Source organism: Myotis brandtii, unplaced genomic scaffold (assembly GCF_000412655.1).
Source record: "Myotis brandtii unplaced genomic scaffold, ASM41265v1 scaffold320, whole genome shotgun sequence".
Classification (NCBI taxonomy): domain Eukaryota; kingdom Metazoa; phylum Chordata; class Mammalia; order Chiroptera; family Vespertilionidae; genus Myotis; species Myotis brandtii.
The window spans coordinates 1292292-1309922 of record NW_005362270.1 but is presented as its reverse complement, the minus strand read 5'-3'; the positions used below and the strand labels follow the sequence as shown (position 1 = coordinate 1309922).

Here is a 17631-nt window from a genome sequence, read left to right as displayed (position 1 = left end):
GGAAGCAGCCCTTTGTCAGTGTAGTTGACATGCCACCAGATAGGGTGACCCTGAGCACAACAGCAGCATAAGTGTGGGCACCATTGCAGTACTAACCTGCTCCTAGGATAGCTGGAGGTCCTGGTGGCCCTGGGGGTCCCGGTGGCCCAGGAGAACCAGGTCTTCCAAAGCCAGGTGGCCCAGGTAGGCCAGGAACACCTGGGGGTCCCTGGGGCCCAACGATAGTCTCCCCTTTCTGACCCTGTGAAGGCAAGGGCACAGGAACAGAAGAGAGAAAGCAACATTAATCACTAGAAATCCCCCCTATTCTTTTTAAGAGGACATTTGTAAGTAATCAATAAATACTAGCTATTGTCAACATTATCCTCAATCTTGGGCACAACTCGAGTGGAGTATGCCCAGTCACTGTGTTGAATGACACTCCAGAGTACCCGAGAGAGCCCCAAACTAGAAGATCATCTACCCTAGCCTTTTCAGTTCACAGATAAAGAAGCTGAGATCTAGATTGAGGACAAGACTTTACCAAAGCAAACGGAAGTGGATCTGGAAGTAGAACCCTGGACTCCTGGCTTTGCTGAGTCTGCCCTCATGGCAGGCTCTGGGACCAGAGTTTGCTTATGATCCCTGAGGGTCAGTGATCTCATCATACTCTTATTAGAGGCATAACTCGATTTCCTCTTTTGTGACCTGGAGAAATTTGTCAGCCCAAGAAGATCAAGCCCATCTAAGAGCTTCCTCTTTGATGAAATTTCAAAAGAATGAAATCGCCCCTCTGAAAAATGCCTCCCTCACCTTCCATTCTGTCTCCACTATCTGATGTGTTCACTATTAACATCTCTTCATATTCAGCAATTTCCCACCGTTAACATGAACAAGGCAGCCCAGTTAGAGACCTGGAAGTAACTTGAATGCTTATGGCCTTGGCCGGCTCCCTGTCTTTCGTGGGCCTCAGCCAAGTCCGCCTCAGTCAACAAGAGGCTGATGCCCAAGTCCCACCTCAGCTTGTGGCTAATGACTAACTCTTGACTCTCCAACTGCCTAGTCACATTGGGGGGTTTCAGGGAAAGCGGTGACTTGACAAGGAAGGTGGCGTGGAGGGGTCACTACTCACAGCCAGGCCTGGGCTTCCTGGCCGGCCTGGAGGTCCTGACACAGAGAAGTCGCCGATAGAGTCTCCTTTTTCTCCTTTAAACCCCCTGTCTCCATTCTCCCCCTGGAAGCAGAGCACATTCAAAGAACATTTAGTACGAGTAGGAAGAACCAGTCTTTGACATACACCTGAGAACTTGGAAACACAGGCCCAAATTTAAGAGACAAATACTCACCTTCAAGCTGTTTATAAAATGTCTTAGGTAAGCTGGGTCCATTGGAGGGCCTGCAAAAGAAACGCACAATCTCAGAAATTTACAAAGAAAAGGCGCCACGTTGGCACCCATGATTATTTCCCAGTGGAAGTGACTCTGCATTGATTTAGCTAACAGAGTGGGCACTGGGCTTGGAGGCCGAAACAGTCCTGGCCTGGATTCCCACCCCAGGCACTGTGGGATCTTGGCACACCCCTTTACGCCTCGTTTGGCATATGAAGCATGAATAATAGGAACTTCTAGTCTCTCCTGACAATGTTCCATCTTGGACATGTCACCCATGACTGGGTCTCTCTTCAACTCTGTGCAGCTTGCGGTCAGGGTGGTTATGGAATTAGTCTTACTTTTTGGCTCAGTTGGGTTTCTCAGGGACAATAGTCAAAGGCAAGATCTAGCCCAAGAGTTGAAATACCTGGTGGTCCCTGGGCCCCCTGGTCGCCTTTTTCTCCTTTGGAGCCTGGAAGACCCCAGGTTCCTTTTTCTCCTTTAACACCTGCCACCAAATACACATACATTAAAAAAAAAAAAGTGGAAAATTATCTTCATTTTATATAAAACATTTTTGAGACAAGTTTTTCAAATTGAGCCCCTTTCGCAAAGTCCACTCAATGAACAAAGGCCTATTAAGAGTGTAAAATCCTTCTCTGACTGATGGTGAAGACAGAGGTAGACACAGCTGACCTTGAAAGGCTTGGTCTCGGGGAGACAGACACAGTGAAGCGTAATGGGAGGCAGGATGGGTAATGGAATGTGCCATCATGAAAACACCAGCAGTGCATCATGGGAGCCCAGCAGAAGCTGGTTAACTCTCTCCCACAGCTTCACACACATGCCCGAGGCTCCACACCAAGTCAGGCCTACAGCCTCTCCTCGCCTATGCCTGTGCAGCACGGTGGTGTCAGGGGATGACAGAGTTGAGAGATGCCAACTGTGTGACCCCCTACTCCCCACAGGGCTTGTGAGAAGCACCCTTTCTGCAGAATTGGCATCACAGGCAACCCATTCCCCCAACTCTTTAGAAGGGAGAGAGGCATGAGCTCCTTCTGGGATTTCAGCATTTAGGAAAAGAAGTGACCCCTCCCCCCACCTAGATGAGTGGTGGACACTACATTGTTGAATTCCTGGTTCCCAAGAGGTCTGAGAGATCAACTGACCGCCGCCCTTGAACCTAGAGACGGGCACACAGCGTAGATGAAGTTTGGGGCTCAGTTTCCCAGCACGAGGGTGGGGAACGGGAAGAATGTTATCAGGGGCATGATGCTGCCAGCTGGGGGTCAGTGGGAGAGGCAATCACACTCGGCCAGGCCTCACTGATTGGGGAGGGGGGCTGAGGCCAGGACCTGGGAGCCTCCACCGGACCACAGTGAGACCACAGACAGTGGCGCTGCCCCGAGAAGAGGACAGCCAGCTCACCACTGCCCATGTGGCTGCTCATCGAGGGCGCAGGGTAGACCCACAAGTAAGAGGGAGGACAACCGGCTCACTAGGGCCTGCATCCAGACAAGTCTGCTCCCTCCCCTTCCTCCCAGAGAAACTCTGTGAGGAAGGGGAAGCACTGGGGATCTGAGAAAGTAAATCCACATCCACCCGTCCTCCCCAAGGCCCACCTTGCAGCAGGAGGAAGGGAAAGCCTTGAACTGGATCTGAGCATGGAGTCTGAAAACAGCCTGGACTTTGTAACCAAAGTGACAGAAAGCCACGGGGCCAGATATCACCAGGAAGACCACCACCTGGTGGGCTAAGGGTGACAGAGCCCAGCCAGAGGTCAGTATTGGAAAGAAAAAAAAGGCTTCCTCTGTTTAAACTGCAAGTGTTCAGACTTCTCAATCAAAAGGGGGACAAAGGGGTGTGTGGGGACAGAGGACCAGACTGAGCGCTCACCTGCGTGCTCAGTTTCCGGAACTTTCCCTCTCTCTGTGTGGTAGATGAGCTCCCACAGGCCTTGAACTTGCTAACCAAATGCTCAGAGCCAGGGCTTCTCATACTTTACTGTGCTGCACCCCAGCAGGACGCTTGTTAAAATGCAGCTTTGACTCAGCAGGTCTGCAGGGAGGCCGAGGGCCCTGCATTTCTAACAAGCTCCTAGGAGATGAAGATGCTGCTGGTCCAAGAACACTTTGCAGCAAAGGTTTTCTGGGCTCCCCTGGCCCTGCCCTGTACTAGCTCTTGATATACTGCATTGTGGTGATTTTTAAACTACGCTCACCTAACAGTGCCTACGGGCCTGGGTGGCAGGAATGGTGGAGGATTCACTTGTCTCAGCCCAGTGCGTGGGACAGCACCAAGCAAGGAGGATTCAGTGGATGCTTTATGAATAAACTAACAAATGGACAAATGGAGTGCTTCCTGCTAACTTGGAGGCTCAGCCAAGATGTGTAGGATAAACAGATGGGTGACAGAACCAAACAGAAATGCCCTGTCCCACAGCCTTTGCTCAGCTGTGAGCCCCTCCTAACACATGCAGCCAGTTCTTCCTGATCACCGAGTCTATGCCCATGGATGAATAAAAACGACCCCAGCAGAGGCACGAGGGTCTGGAAATATCCCAGGGAAATGTAAGGTGAAGGAGGGAGTGTGTACCGTGAAAGGTGATGAGTTCTGAATTCCCAGGATGAGCCGTACCAACCTGGAGAGAGAAAGGCAAAGTCATACATGTGAACCCTGTCCTGGTGTTTGCATGCACAGGTAGCCACTGTCCCCTGCTCCGGGGGAGTGTGTGGCAGGAGGAGCAACGTCATGGAGTCAGGCCTCCTGGCCAAACAACTCTGCAAAGGGGAAGCCCAAAGATTTAAGACAATAAATGGCAGCAGGGTTGGTTTGGCCAACCATGAGTATTGTTGGCCTCCTTTTTTTTTTTTTAATCAATGAATTGATTCACGTGAGAGGTCAAGCTAGTGATGTACCTAGCCATGAAGCTGGGATGCCATTAGTTTGGCTACTGCGTATGGTCAGGAATGAGCATAATGAACAGGAACTGAGGATGGTGGTAATCAACAACGGGGGTGGGGGGCGGTTATCATTAGGCTGGGAGGGCCTGGACATTGTCCATGTCTAAACTTTGTGCCTGGGGTCTGGAGTCCAAGCTGATCCCAGTTCACTCCCAGATTCCTGCATTTCTTTACCTCTTAGAACAGAGCCGCTTGCCACCATGCTTTTAATAGTCTGTCTTCACTTTTTTCGCAGTTGATATGTGGAATCAGAATGATCCCTCTGGTGCCAGGATTCCCCTAAGCTTTTGGGTGGAGGGTCACAAACTGCTCAGGGGTCACTGATAGAAGATGGGGGAAGGGAAGGGAGGGGACTCTTCATGGAAAAACATTTCTAGGTTAAGGATGAAAGCCCCAGCGCCAAGCTGATATCTTGTGGTTTTGCTGGTAAAGTCCCTCCACTCCAGGCATGAGCTGTAAATTGCGATGGTTGGGAAGGGGCTGTACTTCAAAGGGGTTTGCGCAATGCTGGATGTGAAAGGAAGCATTTCTCTTTCAAGTGTCCATTTTGAGAGCTGGTCAGGAATGTCGCTGGCCCAGCCCCCGTGGTGTCCAGCAGCATGAAATAAAAACACTCTACAAACATGCTCTGATCTCCTCTCTGGCTTCTTTTAAGTAACGTCTAGACCCCCACAGGCCATGTTTACTAAAAAGGGTCCTAGTCCAGGTCATGGTCATTGCAGTCACATTTTTATAATACTCTCAAGTGCTGTCCCATGATAAAAAGGGTCCTAGTCCAGGTCATGGTCATTGCAGTCGCATTTTTACAATACTCTCAAGCGTGTCAAGTGCTGTCCCATGGTTGGTCCATTAGAAACCTGGAATTGTTATCTGGGAGGCCCTCTGGGCACTAACTCAGTCTCCCCTTCTGTACCATAGGAGGTGGGATGCAGCCATCGCTCCGGAGGGTTCCTCTAACACTGATGTTTTATGTTTCTGTTCAGTCCATCAGCGTAAACATGACCTGGCGTGCTGTTGTCCTCGCATAGATCCGGGCCCCTTGGTCGCCTTACACAGGTGGGTCCTGTCCTCTGCCTTCCAGGCCAGAGTTCCCAGGTCCTGGGCTGCAGACTTGGGTGCCTCAAAGTTTAGACATGGACAATGTCTAGGCAAACACACCGCCAAGCTGCATCATTTTAGAGCCTTTGATCCAAGCCTTCTCACCACCTCAACAGGCATCAATTATGAACCCACTTTAAGGAATCTTTTAAAAATTTTAATTAATTTCTTTAAGGAATCTTTCTAAATTGTCATTTGCAAGCTCCTGAGAACAGAGGCCATCCCTGTGTAGTTCACCCCTGTGTCCCCAGGGCCTAGTGGGGTACTTAGCATTCGGTAAGTACTCAGTTAATATCTGTTGAATGAGCAAGAGAATGATTACGCACAGCTCCATGACTAATGTTTGTGCATAGAGACCCAGCTTCCTGGGTTTCCCCATAGAAACGGGATTCTCCCAATACTGCTGAGACCTCAGGGACAGTGCCACTGACTACCTGGGTGGCCAGTCACGTGCCTGATCCCCTGGGTCACAGTGCCTGCACCTGCTGCCTGGTGGTCAGGGGAAGTGAGTAACAGTTCCAGATCTGTCAGTCCTGTGACCTTGAACAAGTCAGTGAGCTCGTCTGAGTCAGTTTGCCTCCTCATTATAAAAGAGAGAGAGAAGCCTGCCTCTCAGGTGGTGTGCTGTGTGGTAATATCACAACTGGGAAAGGACAGCACACGGTCAGTTAGAGATTTTAGCCCAGAGTTCCCAATGCAAAGAGCACTGACTGAATTGCTTATTTTCTTGTCTATATTTTAAAGATGTCTATTTCCCCCTATCATACTGCTCCAAGCATGAATCTAATATGGTTACGATAACAAAAGACACTGCTTTTTTTTATTGCGCTAAAGAAACACTGTCGGCCTGTGTACCCTTAGAAGACCCTGTATGTTTCATTGCCACAGTCTGTTATCTAGAAGCTTCTGGTCACTGAAGGGTCTATATGTAAGTGATACAAGACATCAAAGAGGACACTGATGGGTAAAAAGGGCTCAAGACAAAGACCGATCGTCTTCTCTGAGTTGCTTTCTGTGCCAAAGCCTGCTCTTTATGACAGTGACCATATGCTACTTACTGGCATCTTGCAGTGTGGCCGGGCTGGTATGGGGAAGACAGCCTGTGGGAAGTGAGGACAAGAGAAGTGAGGCCATCGGGACATCTGACTTGGGCTTAGGTCAGTTTGGTGCCCACTACCCCCTGAAGGTCTCTACCCTTCCCCGCCCCCACTTACTCCTTTGATGTTAATCACTGCTCCCGGCGGTCCAGGGGGGCCTGGAGGACCAGGTACGCCAGGTGGGCCCTGAGGAAGAAAGGCCATTCCTGAGTTCAGGTTGTTGTGAGTGCAGAGGCAGCTGCAGGATACTTTCCCCAGGTTTGGGGGACACAATGAGGAAAGGAGGACCCTCTAAAGCCAACTAATTTCTCCCATAGATAAGCCAGTCCCGTCTACAGAGCACGTCTACATAGTTGACCTCATTGCATCTTCACAACAACCCATGGGGAAGATAGCAGAGCAACAAGTATTATCTCTGGTTGACAGATGGATGATGAGGTCCAGAGAGGGGAAGTGACCTGCTCGAGGCCACACAACAACTCATGGCAGAACTGAGATCGGAACCCAGATTCTGACTCCAAGAGCCATGCTCAGCTGATACGGAGCCCACCACCTCTCTATCAGCACATCCCTAGTGTGGAGCGACAAGTGAGGTGGGGTGGGGGGGGGGGAGGGTGGTCCTTCATGTGCTGTGGTACCTCAGAGAGTGCCTCATAAATGCAAAAATAAATGCAAAGCTCTTGCTGGGTAGCACAGTTATTTTCAAAGCCAGGTCATCCTGGCCTAAACCCCATGCAGTGTTTGCTCCTCTAAGCCTGGATCCCAAGCAGGATGTCCCAGCAGGAGGGGCGAGGCTCCGACCCAGGCATGAGGCATCTAGCCCACTCTGAAGCTGCACGGATCATCCTAAGGGCAGGCATCGGTGTCTGCTTTTCCTAGTAGCCCCAGCAGGCTTGATGGCTACGAGTTACTTCCCCAATGCTTCAGTAAAGTTGTTTGTCTGGGTTTCTAGACATACAAAGCAGAGACAGTGTGGTGCAAACAGAAGCAGCAACGGACTTAGAGCTGCATTGGCACCTTAGCTTGGTGACCTTCAGTGAGTCACTTAACTTCTACAGGTCCCTGCTTCCTCTTGTGCAAAACAAGGACCCCACCTAGTGTCTCTTAGGATAGTTATTACCAAGACTGAGATAATATCCTTAAGAGGACATGGTACAGTGTCTGGTACACAGTAGGTGCTCAATAAACTTTGGCTTCCTTATTCCAGACCCTTGTTCCCTGCTGATGCCCCCAGTGTCTGCCATCCTGTGAGCCCCACCTAAGTAGCTGATCTACCTTTGTTATTCTCTCACAAGCATTTACGGAGGCCTTAGTGATGTGCAAAGCCCCTGGGACCAGGTATCACCCAAATCAGAAGACCTGGGATTTGAAACCAGCTTTCCTGAGCATGCGCACATGGCGGTCTCCCACCTCCCTCTGGGGTCTGGATGAGGAAGCTTATGCTACATTTCACTAAGGGGCTTTGGTGGGAGGAACCCTGGGAGTGAGCTGGAGGACAGAGTTGGGCTGGAGGACGTTTGGAAGTGGCAGTGGAGGAAGAAGAAAACATTCCTGAACATTATATCCACAAGCCTTGCTCATTGGACCTGACACTCTCTCCTCTGGACACTGGCCTTGGGGGCTCTGTCCCCAGGGTGGTGTGGGGCTGGAGCCAGGGCTGTGGCACTCACCGGCATCATGACGCCTCGGTCTCCTTTGGCACCCTTGAAGCCATTCAGTCCTGGGCGACCCTGAAACCCACAGAAGATGCCTTAGTAAAACCACTGCCCACCGGCCAGCCTGGCCCACGTGTCCTCTCTCACGTCCAGTCCAAGTAACACCAACACCTACAGGTCGTCCGGGGAGGCCAAATTCTCCTTTGTGTCCTGGCGGTCCTTTGGGCCCCTAGAGGCAAAACAAATACCAACCAGATCAGAAAAGAACAGAAACTCAAGGGCCAGGGAGATGGGGGGCACCCCACCTGCCATTGTGGGCAGTGGTGACGGTGAACCACCGACGGGAGGAAGGAGGGCAAGGAGCAAGTATGAGGTATCCACCTGCCTGCTCCTTGTCTCCCAGCCTCTCTGTGCTCAGCTGGAAGCACATGCTCAACCCATCACCGCCCCACACCCTCCTGTAAGCTCTACCCCACCCCAGTCTCTGCACCCAACTCTCTCAGACAGTCAAGCTAATGAAGGAACCCAGGTAGCTAGACGCTGGCCAGCTCAGAACATAGACCTTTGCCCTAGGTCTTATGTCCCAGGGCTCTCCATGGCCCCCATTGGAATAATGCAGCCCTGCCTCACCCCTCATTGCAGCCTGTCCTGATAACCTGCTCCAGTACCTGGTTTCTGCCTTGTTCCTACCTGTCCCTAAGGACCTGAACCTTGGCCTGGCACCCCAATTCTCCTGCACCCCATTTATTCCAGGGCTGGCTTTCTATGTCCACATGCTTCCAGAGCCACCACCCTGTTCTAACCTCCTGCAGGAACCTTCATGCCTTCTGACATACTGGGTGCTCGCAATGCACCACCTCTTCCCAGAACAAGCTCTACCTCCAGGCCACGCCTTCCCACTCTTGTAGTCAGTTTGCCCTGTCTCCCAGGAGTTTGACTGGCGTAAGCCTGGGGCCCATCTTCCTGCTGCTATTAACATAGATAATCATGCCCTGGAAAATAGCAATTAAAGACTGAGTTGAAACAGGCCCTGTGTGTAAAGCACCCAGCCCAGGTTACTCTTAGGGAAAGAAAAGCAAGGACAGAGGAGTTAACAAGACATGGGACACCAGGTGGTATGTTCTAGTGCAGAGCTCCTCAAACGTCACTGTGGATCACCTGAGATCTTATGGAAATGCAGATCCTGTAGGTCTGGGGTGGGGTCTGAAGCTCTGAATTTCTACCGAGCTCCCAGCTACTGATCCATGGGCCATGAGTAACAGGGCTCTAGTGAGTTTGTAAGGGAACTCTAAGCTACACTAGTCACAAGGGCCACAGCTGGCCCACGTGGCACCTTTATGCAAGTTAGAAGAAGAAGGTGCCCCCTTACTGTCTGCACTTGGCAAGCTGTGCATAAGCTGGACTTGGTGGGAACAACTTCCTTGGTCACCTGCTGCAGACTGTGGCCAGCATTGCTAACTATAGGTGTTTCCCATAGTATTGGATGTTAGTTAAGTGGTTAATCAGTAACACATGACTCTCCCAGTCTGCCTTAGCCTTTAGCTACCCCTCTCCAGAGCATCCATTCTGCCTGGTGTAAGGGACCAAGGCCTCAGAAGGTCCTGTGAAGAAATGCACTGTGGATGTTATGGGCTATTCATCAAGGACATATGTCTGTTAGCAATGTAGGTCCTTTCTCCCCAGGCCTCAGATCCAGCTTCAACCAAAAAAAAAAAAAACCAGCCTAAAAGGTCTCAGAAGAATGAAGGTGTTTGTTGGAGGTAGTGGGGTGTAGTGATCAAAACCTGGATTCAGAGTCCAGCAGGCTGGGTTCAGATCCCTGTGATGCCACTTACAAGCTGTGTGACAAAGGGCAAGTGACTTAACCTCTTTCACCTCCATTTCCTGGTCTATAAATTGGGGATTCTGATAATCACCTCTGAAGGCGGTGAGGATGAAATGAATGAGCTGTGTGAAGTATCAGTACAGCATCTGACACATAGTGGATGGTTCTACACCTGAATTTTCTTCGTTTTTTTTGGAGGAAAAAAGATAGGGAAGTTTAGGGTTCATCTTGGGGAACTGGTAGCTTAAAAACTGTTCAGCAGCCCAATGGATTATAGATTCCTGGAGAAGTAAGGCAAGAAAGGCGCTACCCTGTCATCTAGTACTAACTCAATACTCTCCCTTACAGATGGGAAAAGGGACGCCCAGAGAAGAGGACTTGCTCAAGGCCTCACAGCAAATGAGCAGCAGATCCATGTCCAGAACCCACAAAGCCCAAAGTGACTTTCTGGGTTCCTTTGGGGGGTTCCCTGGGCAGTGGCAATCTTTAGCTGGCAAGACCTGTGATGTAACCATGAGTGCTCACCACCATCCGGTTCTCCTCTCCCTCCTGGACACACAGCTAAGCCATATTTCTGAGGCCCCACCCACCCAGACAACTGGGTTCTGGCCAGCAGAATGTGCTAGAAATGATGTTCCTCATCTTCCATGATCTCTTTCCACCTCCTCAGCCTTGGCCTACCAGCTGGAATATGTCAGTGTGGCCCTGAATCCACAAGATGGCAGAGTCCCAGTAGACTGCAAGCATCCTGGGTCCCTGAGTCTCTTCTTGGAGGGAACATGCCCAACTAGGAGCAACCATAGTGGACTTCATGCTGCTGTTGTGTTAAGCAACTGAGATTTTTATTTAATTGCAATCAGCCTACCCCAACACACACACACACACACACACACACACACACACACACACACACACACGCACACACATTTTATCACGTCCTTTTTATTTTCACAACTGGGACAACTCAGTCTAATTAAACTAAAGTACGAGAATTGCCTCAAACCCCAGTCCAGACCCAGCTGAGAGACACTCTGGCTTACCATTGGTCCTGGGGCTCCGTGGACTCCAGGTTCACCCTGAAACAGGGAGACACAGACTAGTCACCCAGAGGAACATAATTTGTGGCAGAGACAGAGATGGGATATCAAAGAGGATGTGTGCCTTCAGGGTCTGGTGACATAATTACCTTTTCCCCCCTCAGCCTTTCCAGAGGAATGTCCCCTGTCAGGATGGCGCCCGGCTCTCCCTTCTCGCCCTGCAATTCAGAGAACATTTCAATGAAGTTGGACTCCTTCTCACTGCCTTATCCAGAGACTCCCCAAGGCCTCTCAGTCCCACAGCCATGACTTCTGTTGTTGCCTTCATCCCAGCCCTCCAACCCCACTGCTTGGCTCAGACACGACCCTCACTAGAGTGCTGTAATAGCCTCCTAAGCGACTGACCGTTCTCTGCTCTATTCCCTCCCCTCCATGCACCCTCCTAGGCTGGGATGCTGCCAGCCATCCAGGGCTCACAGACCGACATCCTCACTCTCCAGCAACCAGCCCAACAAGGTCCTCCCCTCCTCTTGCTGCACGGCATCCCCGGGAACCTCTGACTCCTAATGTATTTGGTGACTTGCTTTCCTAACAACTTGACTCAAGATCTGTTCCCACCAAGAATCCTTATTCCTATTAAAACTTCTGAAATTGGGCCCTAACCGGTTTGGCTCTGTGGATAGAGCATCAGCCTGCGGACTCAAGGGTCCCAGGTTCGATTCTGGTCAAGGGCATGTACCTTAGTTGCGGGCATATCCCCAGTGGGGGTTGTGCAGGAGGCAGCTGATGGATGTTTCTCTCTCATTGATGTTTCTAACTCTCTATCCCTCTCCCTTCCTCTCTGTAAAAAATCAATAAAATATATTAAAAAAAAAAACTTCGGAAATTGGGAAGGAGATGAAGGTATGAACACCAGAGGCCTCTCTCAACAAAGGGCCCTGTGTCTCCATGGGGAACTTTGCCTCCAAACTCAGGCTCCTGTGCAACTGGACCAGGCAAAGTTTCTCAGTTGTTAGGAAACAGGGGAGGTGGCAGGAACACAGGGTCCTGCCCTCAGCAGAGCCATCTACTAAATCAGAAGGCTTCCAAGAAGGTATGTGTCCCAAGCAAAGGCCAGGGAGAGAAACCTTCTTTATCACTCCGAGGCTTTGGCCCCAGATTCCATGCTGGCCCCTGGGGAGCTGGGCTGACCATGTTCAACTCTCCCTCCAATGGGCCAGAAGCAGCAAAAGCAAGCAGAGCAGCCTCTTCTCTCCGTCCCCCAAGCCCACACCTGACATTAGGGTCTTACCACTCCGCAGGTGAGGAAAGGCAGTCCTGAGCACGCCAGCAGCAAGAAGAAGCAAGTACAAAAGCATTAGAGGCAGAGCAGGAGAAAGCGAGTGTTCTGTTAGGACTGGAGCAGAGCTGCCTGGGTGTCCAAGGTGGCAGGGGTTAGGGGAGGGTCCCTCTAGATCCATCTCACCTTATCACATAGAAAACGAGTGTTTGAAGCAAGAGCTGCTCTTCCTTGACCAGGCCCCTTCCCAAGCCAGAGCTGCCCTGGACCTATCCCATCTCCATAGCCCCTGGCAGCAAAATATCCCAAGACATCACCCCAGGTGGCACCGAACTTAGACCCCATTCCCTGCACACTGAACTCTCCACCTCCTGGAATTATGGTCCAACAGACACTGGAGGCTCCTCCTTGGAGCTGGTGTGGAATGGTGGGGGGAAGGAAGAAAGAGAGAAGCCTAACACTTCCTAGCCATTCCTCCTCGTAGAGACACCCCACCTCAATTCCCCAAGGAAGGCTCAGGGGTTGCTCCCACTGGCTTTGCACGGACCTCCATTACAGCAATGACCATACTTTCTATTGGCTCTTTGCATGTCTATTCCTCATATCTTATTTCTATATCCCTAGTGCTCCTTACAGGAATTTGGCTGGAATGGATAGAAGATAGACAAGTTCATAAATGGATAGATGAATAAATGCATCCATCCCAGAGTCTTTGCAGTCTGTTTATGGATGTCACTTCCACCCTTATCTATAAACCCAACTGGGAAGCTAATTCTCAGAGGCACATGTGCAGGGTACAAAGGCCAGTGCAGTACTCTGGAAATTCCCAGGACATGTTCTGCATATCAATATTTATTCCAAAGATTCTGGACCAAGACTGCCATTCATTATACATGCTTTCATCCAACAAGTCTTTTGAGTGCCATTTGTGTACCAGGCCCTGTGCTAAGAACTGGAGCTACAGAAAAAGAACTGGCTGACGTCTGCCCTTAGGGAACGCACACTCTCATGGGGGTGCCCACCAGGCAGTTAGACAAAGCACAGCACATGTGATGACACATTCAAGGGAGTGTTGGTTGAGTCTTTTTCCAAACTCGGATGAAAATCAATTTCTCCACCCACAACCCACCTTCACTCTGGAGAAACCTTGAGATCACGAAAGTTAACAGCTGGAAGAGTGATTGCTAACAGATATGGATTTTCTTTTGGGCGTGATGAAAATGTTCTGAAATTAGGTAGTGGTGATAGTTGCACAACCTTGTGAATATACTAAAACAATGAATTTTACAATGTAAAGGGGTGGATTTTATGGTATGTGAATTATATCTCAAATTTTAAAAAATGATGTTACCTTCAGCCAATTTGAAATGTTTAGTAAATTCTAGAGCATGACCCCACCCAGACACCTGGGCCCCTCTTACCTGTTCTCCTTTGAGTCCTGGAAATCCAGGCACACCGGTGTCACCTTTTGGTCCTCTAGGGCCCTAGAAGGAATCATTGAAGGGCATTTTGTTGTTTGTTAAGATTGAAGAGCTTTATCCAAACGGAAGTATTTTTTTTTTCAAAAAGTAGAACAATAGAGTGCCATTCTCCTGGTAGATATGAATCATGATATTTTATTGATTTTAAGTGGTCTAGAAATTGTGATCTGGTGGAAAGAAGACAGCACTGAGCGTTAGGAGGCCCGGCGGCCCTATGCCTCTTTGAACTTTGGGTTTCTTAAAGGGGCACTATGGAAACTGCCCGGTCCTGCTGCCTCTGCCTCCACATGGGTCCTCCAGGCCATCCTGCAGCCCACCTCTCCCCTCCATTCAGCTTCCATGACTCCCCTCCCTGCTCTGGCTCCCTATTACCTGTGGGATGGTATCTAGAAATCTTAGCTTGATACCCAAACCCATCCCAGCCAGCCTCAGAATCTGGTCTTTCACTCCCCACCATACCACCGGGAGTGAGCCTTTTCCCCTCACCCTCTCCACACTCCCTGCTGCCTTTGCATGTCTGCCCATGCCATTCCTCCTGCATGAATGCCCATCTGCCCCTTTGTAGAGCCAAATTCTGCACACCCAACGGTGACGTCTTCCCAACTCCAGCAGACACTTACTATCTGTGACAATGACTCATATAACCAGACATCTGCCCCCAAAGACCTTTCAGCACTATTGCTATTTGGCTTTTCACAAGTCCCTGTCTTGTCTTCTGTGTTAAAGGGTGAGATACCCTGTAGAACACTTTCTACACAGAAATGCACTTTCACCTTCCGTGGTGGAAGCCCCCGAGTGTGGGGCACATAGATTTAATTACTGGATGTCTAGTCTATGCTGCCCCTCTCCCAGTCCCCATTGCCACCATCCTCTCTGTAGGAACTTTATCTACTGTATCGACTTGAAATGCTTGGCTTGCATAGGAAGTCAACATGCGTAGGAAGCCAACCACTGGCTGGCCCTTGGGTAGAGAGAGATGAGTGACCCAACCCTCCATAAGGTGGTTACAGTGCAGTCGAGGCAAAAAGACAAGGACACAAATAACTGTTACTCAAGGCAGAAAAGGACCACAGCAAAGGTGAAAATAAAGCCCCATGGGGCTGACCAGAGTGGAGGGTCACTCAGGTGGGGGCCAACAAGGAAAGGTTACATGAACAAGATGGCACTAGAGCTTGGTCATGCAGATGGAGAAGAGCATTCCCGGTGGAAGGAACAGAATGAGTGCAGCCATGGGGCACAGAGGGAAGACAGTTACTGTGGTACTTACTGGAAACCCTGGAAGCCCAGGATTGCCGTCCGGGCCCTGTGACACAACAAAGACAAAGCAGGTGTTTTAGGGGCAGCATTTCCAGAGCCAGCAGGAGCGCTGCATCTCTGGGGCCCACCCCCTCTCAAAGACTTATGCATGTTCCCGCACAGTGGGGCTCACGATCCATTTTGCAGAAGAGGATGCTGAGGCCCAGGAGAGAATGGAACTGGGCAGTCACACAGCTGGTCAGTGGCAGAGCCAGGAACTGTGCACAGGTGCCCAGAGCCCCTGCCCCCCAGAGCCAGGAACTTTGCACAGGTGCCCAGAGCCCCTGCCCCCCAGAGCCAGAACTGTCTGCACTGTAGGTGGCTGCCTCCTCTTCCATGAAATTGCTCAGCATCTGAAAACTCTGAGGTGATGAATGCTTCACTGGACTTTGACGAACACTCTCAGAAGATAGGTTCCTAAACTGAGGAATGGGGCCAAAGGGTATTCTGGGCTGTGTGAGGGTGGAAGTGGGGGCATGTGGGTGAGACTCAGGTCTTTTCCCAGGTAGGAGTGAGAATTTTAAAGGACCAGTCATTTGAAAGGCCCTGGGATGCAGTGAGTTTGTGGTTCACTCCACATGGGGCCAGGACTCTTCTTCCTGCCAGCCCAGGTACCCACATACCTATTAAAGGCAGAATATATAGACACACACACACACACACACACACACACACACACACACACAGATATCCAGAGAGCAACATGTTTATCAATATACTGTATACACAGCGGGGTCGAAAAGCATGAAGGCACTGGTTAGGACTTGAATCTTCCCAGGGAGGGAATTGCCCTGAGCAGGAAAATCCTGACCCTCCATTAGGGATGAAGGGCCCCTGTGGGTCTGGACTTGCTGAAAAGGAGAGGGGGTGGGAAGGAAGGCGGATTCTAGGGGTGGGGGCAGGGCAATGCAGGCAGACAAGGCCCATCTTAGAATGGAGATGCCGAATCTTCAATTTTAGTCTGTGTTTTGCTTTAGTATCAACTCACCAACGCCTAAACCTCCAATAGTTTGGGGAAAACCAAGACCTCTGTGAACTGACTTTTGCTTGTTAGCTCGTTTGCTTTAGGGTTTGATTATTGGGGTGCTCTGGGTGATTTTAGTAGAAATCAAGGAAAGGAGGCCCCATTGGATATAGCACAGAAGAGATAACACAATGACCTGCTAGCAGCAGGAGATACCAGCTCTAGAGGAACCTCCCAGATGTTTGCAGAGGGCACTGAATGGTGGGGTTCAGGCCACCCTCACTGGGGACTGCAGGAGTGGGTGGCCCAACAGATATCTGGACTGCACAGCTGTGGAAGTATATGCCTCAATCTCCATGTCAGCTACACAGAGTGCCACAGTTTGCAAAGCAGTTTCATATCCACAGCCTCTTATAAGCTGCCCCCAAACTAGTGAGGTGTTCTCAGAGAAAGACTCCGAGTGGTGTGTAGCAGAGATGGGCTGGAACCCCAAGGCTTCTACGGCTAGAGCTCTCCCCTCTGTCCCCAGCTGTCATGAGCAGATGTGGAAGATGCAATGGGATTCATTGCACAGGCTGCAGGAGGAGGCTTCCTTCCTCTTAAGTCCTATTGTGCCGTGGACCGAGCCTGTGGACTTGCAGAAAAATAATGTCGCTTCTTTGTGTGTCCCTGGTGTCTCAAATGGGCCTAGAAAGACGGAAGCAAGTCATGTTCCCTCCTCTTGTGCCATTTTTCCCATTAGCACAGATAGGTTTCTCTAATCTCTTCCTGTTGCGTGAAATGAGATCACGTAAATAAAAGCAGGCCAAAAGCGCTTCCACAGACGTCAATCGGGTTATTACCGATGATTCTCTGATTTCCATCGCACACATTTATGATGCGCAGGATTGGAAGCTTCCTCTGCACTGGACAACACTCCCTGCATGATCCAACTAACGTGATAGCAACTTCTCAGAATGCAAAGTTCTCTTTCCGCTCTACTTGGATATAGTCTAGCTCTATGCAAACCAACCCGACCTAGTTTCAACAGGGACATCTGGGTGGGAACCTCACTCTAGGCCAGCCGGATCCGGCCCGTTTGAAATGAATAAAACTAAAAAAAAAAAGACCGTACCCTTTTATGTAATGATGTTTACTTTGAATTTATATTAGTTCACACAAACACTCCATCCATGCTTTTGTTCCGGCCCTCCGGTCCAGTTTAAGAACCCATTGTGGCCCTCGAGTCAAAAAGTTTGCCCACCCCTGCTCTAGGCAGCTGTGGATACATACCGGAGGCCCAGTGAGCTCGGGAATGTCGGAGAGATTCATGAATCCGTGGGTCATGTTGATCAAAGACTGAAAAGAGAAAAAACCAGACAATGAGACAGAGGGTGGCACATGTTCCACCATGTTCCTGGCAGCAAGGCTTTAATTAAACTCAGCCAGCATGGCAGAACGCGGGCAGGCTGATGACACCCTAAACCCACTGCCAGTGCACGCATGCCTCCCACTGCTTAAAAACAGCTCGGAGCTGCCTTATCACTTTCCTCTTTCAATCAATCTTAAGATTGCACAACACATGAATGCTTTCTCTCTTTCCAAATT

The 17631-nt window shown here is 50.2% G+C and overlaps 1 protein-coding gene across 1 annotated transcript in view; it reads right to left on the bottom strand.

Annotated features, from left to right (window-relative positions):
- COL15A1 (collagen, type XV, alpha 1) overlaps positions 1-17631 on the bottom strand; it is a 101872-nt gene that overhangs the window by 14199 nt on the left and 70042 nt on the right. Inside the window, exons 19-32 of the mRNA XM_005870651.2 lie at positions 17317-17382; positions 15052-15087; positions 13725-13787; positions 11174-11242; positions 11028-11063; positions 8338-8391; positions 8178-8237; positions 6625-6693; positions 6469-6510; positions 3945-3990; positions 1777-1857; positions 1326-1375; positions 1112-1213; positions 97-241 (exon numbers count right to left, since the gene is read on the bottom strand). Coding sequence (XP_005870713.2) covers positions 97-241; positions 1112-1213; positions 1326-1375; positions 1777-1857; positions 3945-3990; positions 6469-6510; positions 6625-6693; positions 8178-8237; positions 8338-8391; positions 11028-11063; positions 11174-11242; positions 13725-13787; positions 15052-15087; positions 17317-17382 — 919 coding nt within the window. The remainder of the gene's footprint in view (positions 1-96; positions 242-1111; positions 1214-1325; positions 1376-1776; positions 1858-3944; positions 3991-6468; positions 6511-6624; positions 6694-8177; positions 8238-8337; positions 8392-11027; positions 11064-11173; positions 11243-13724; positions 13788-15051; positions 15088-17316; positions 17383-17631) is intronic.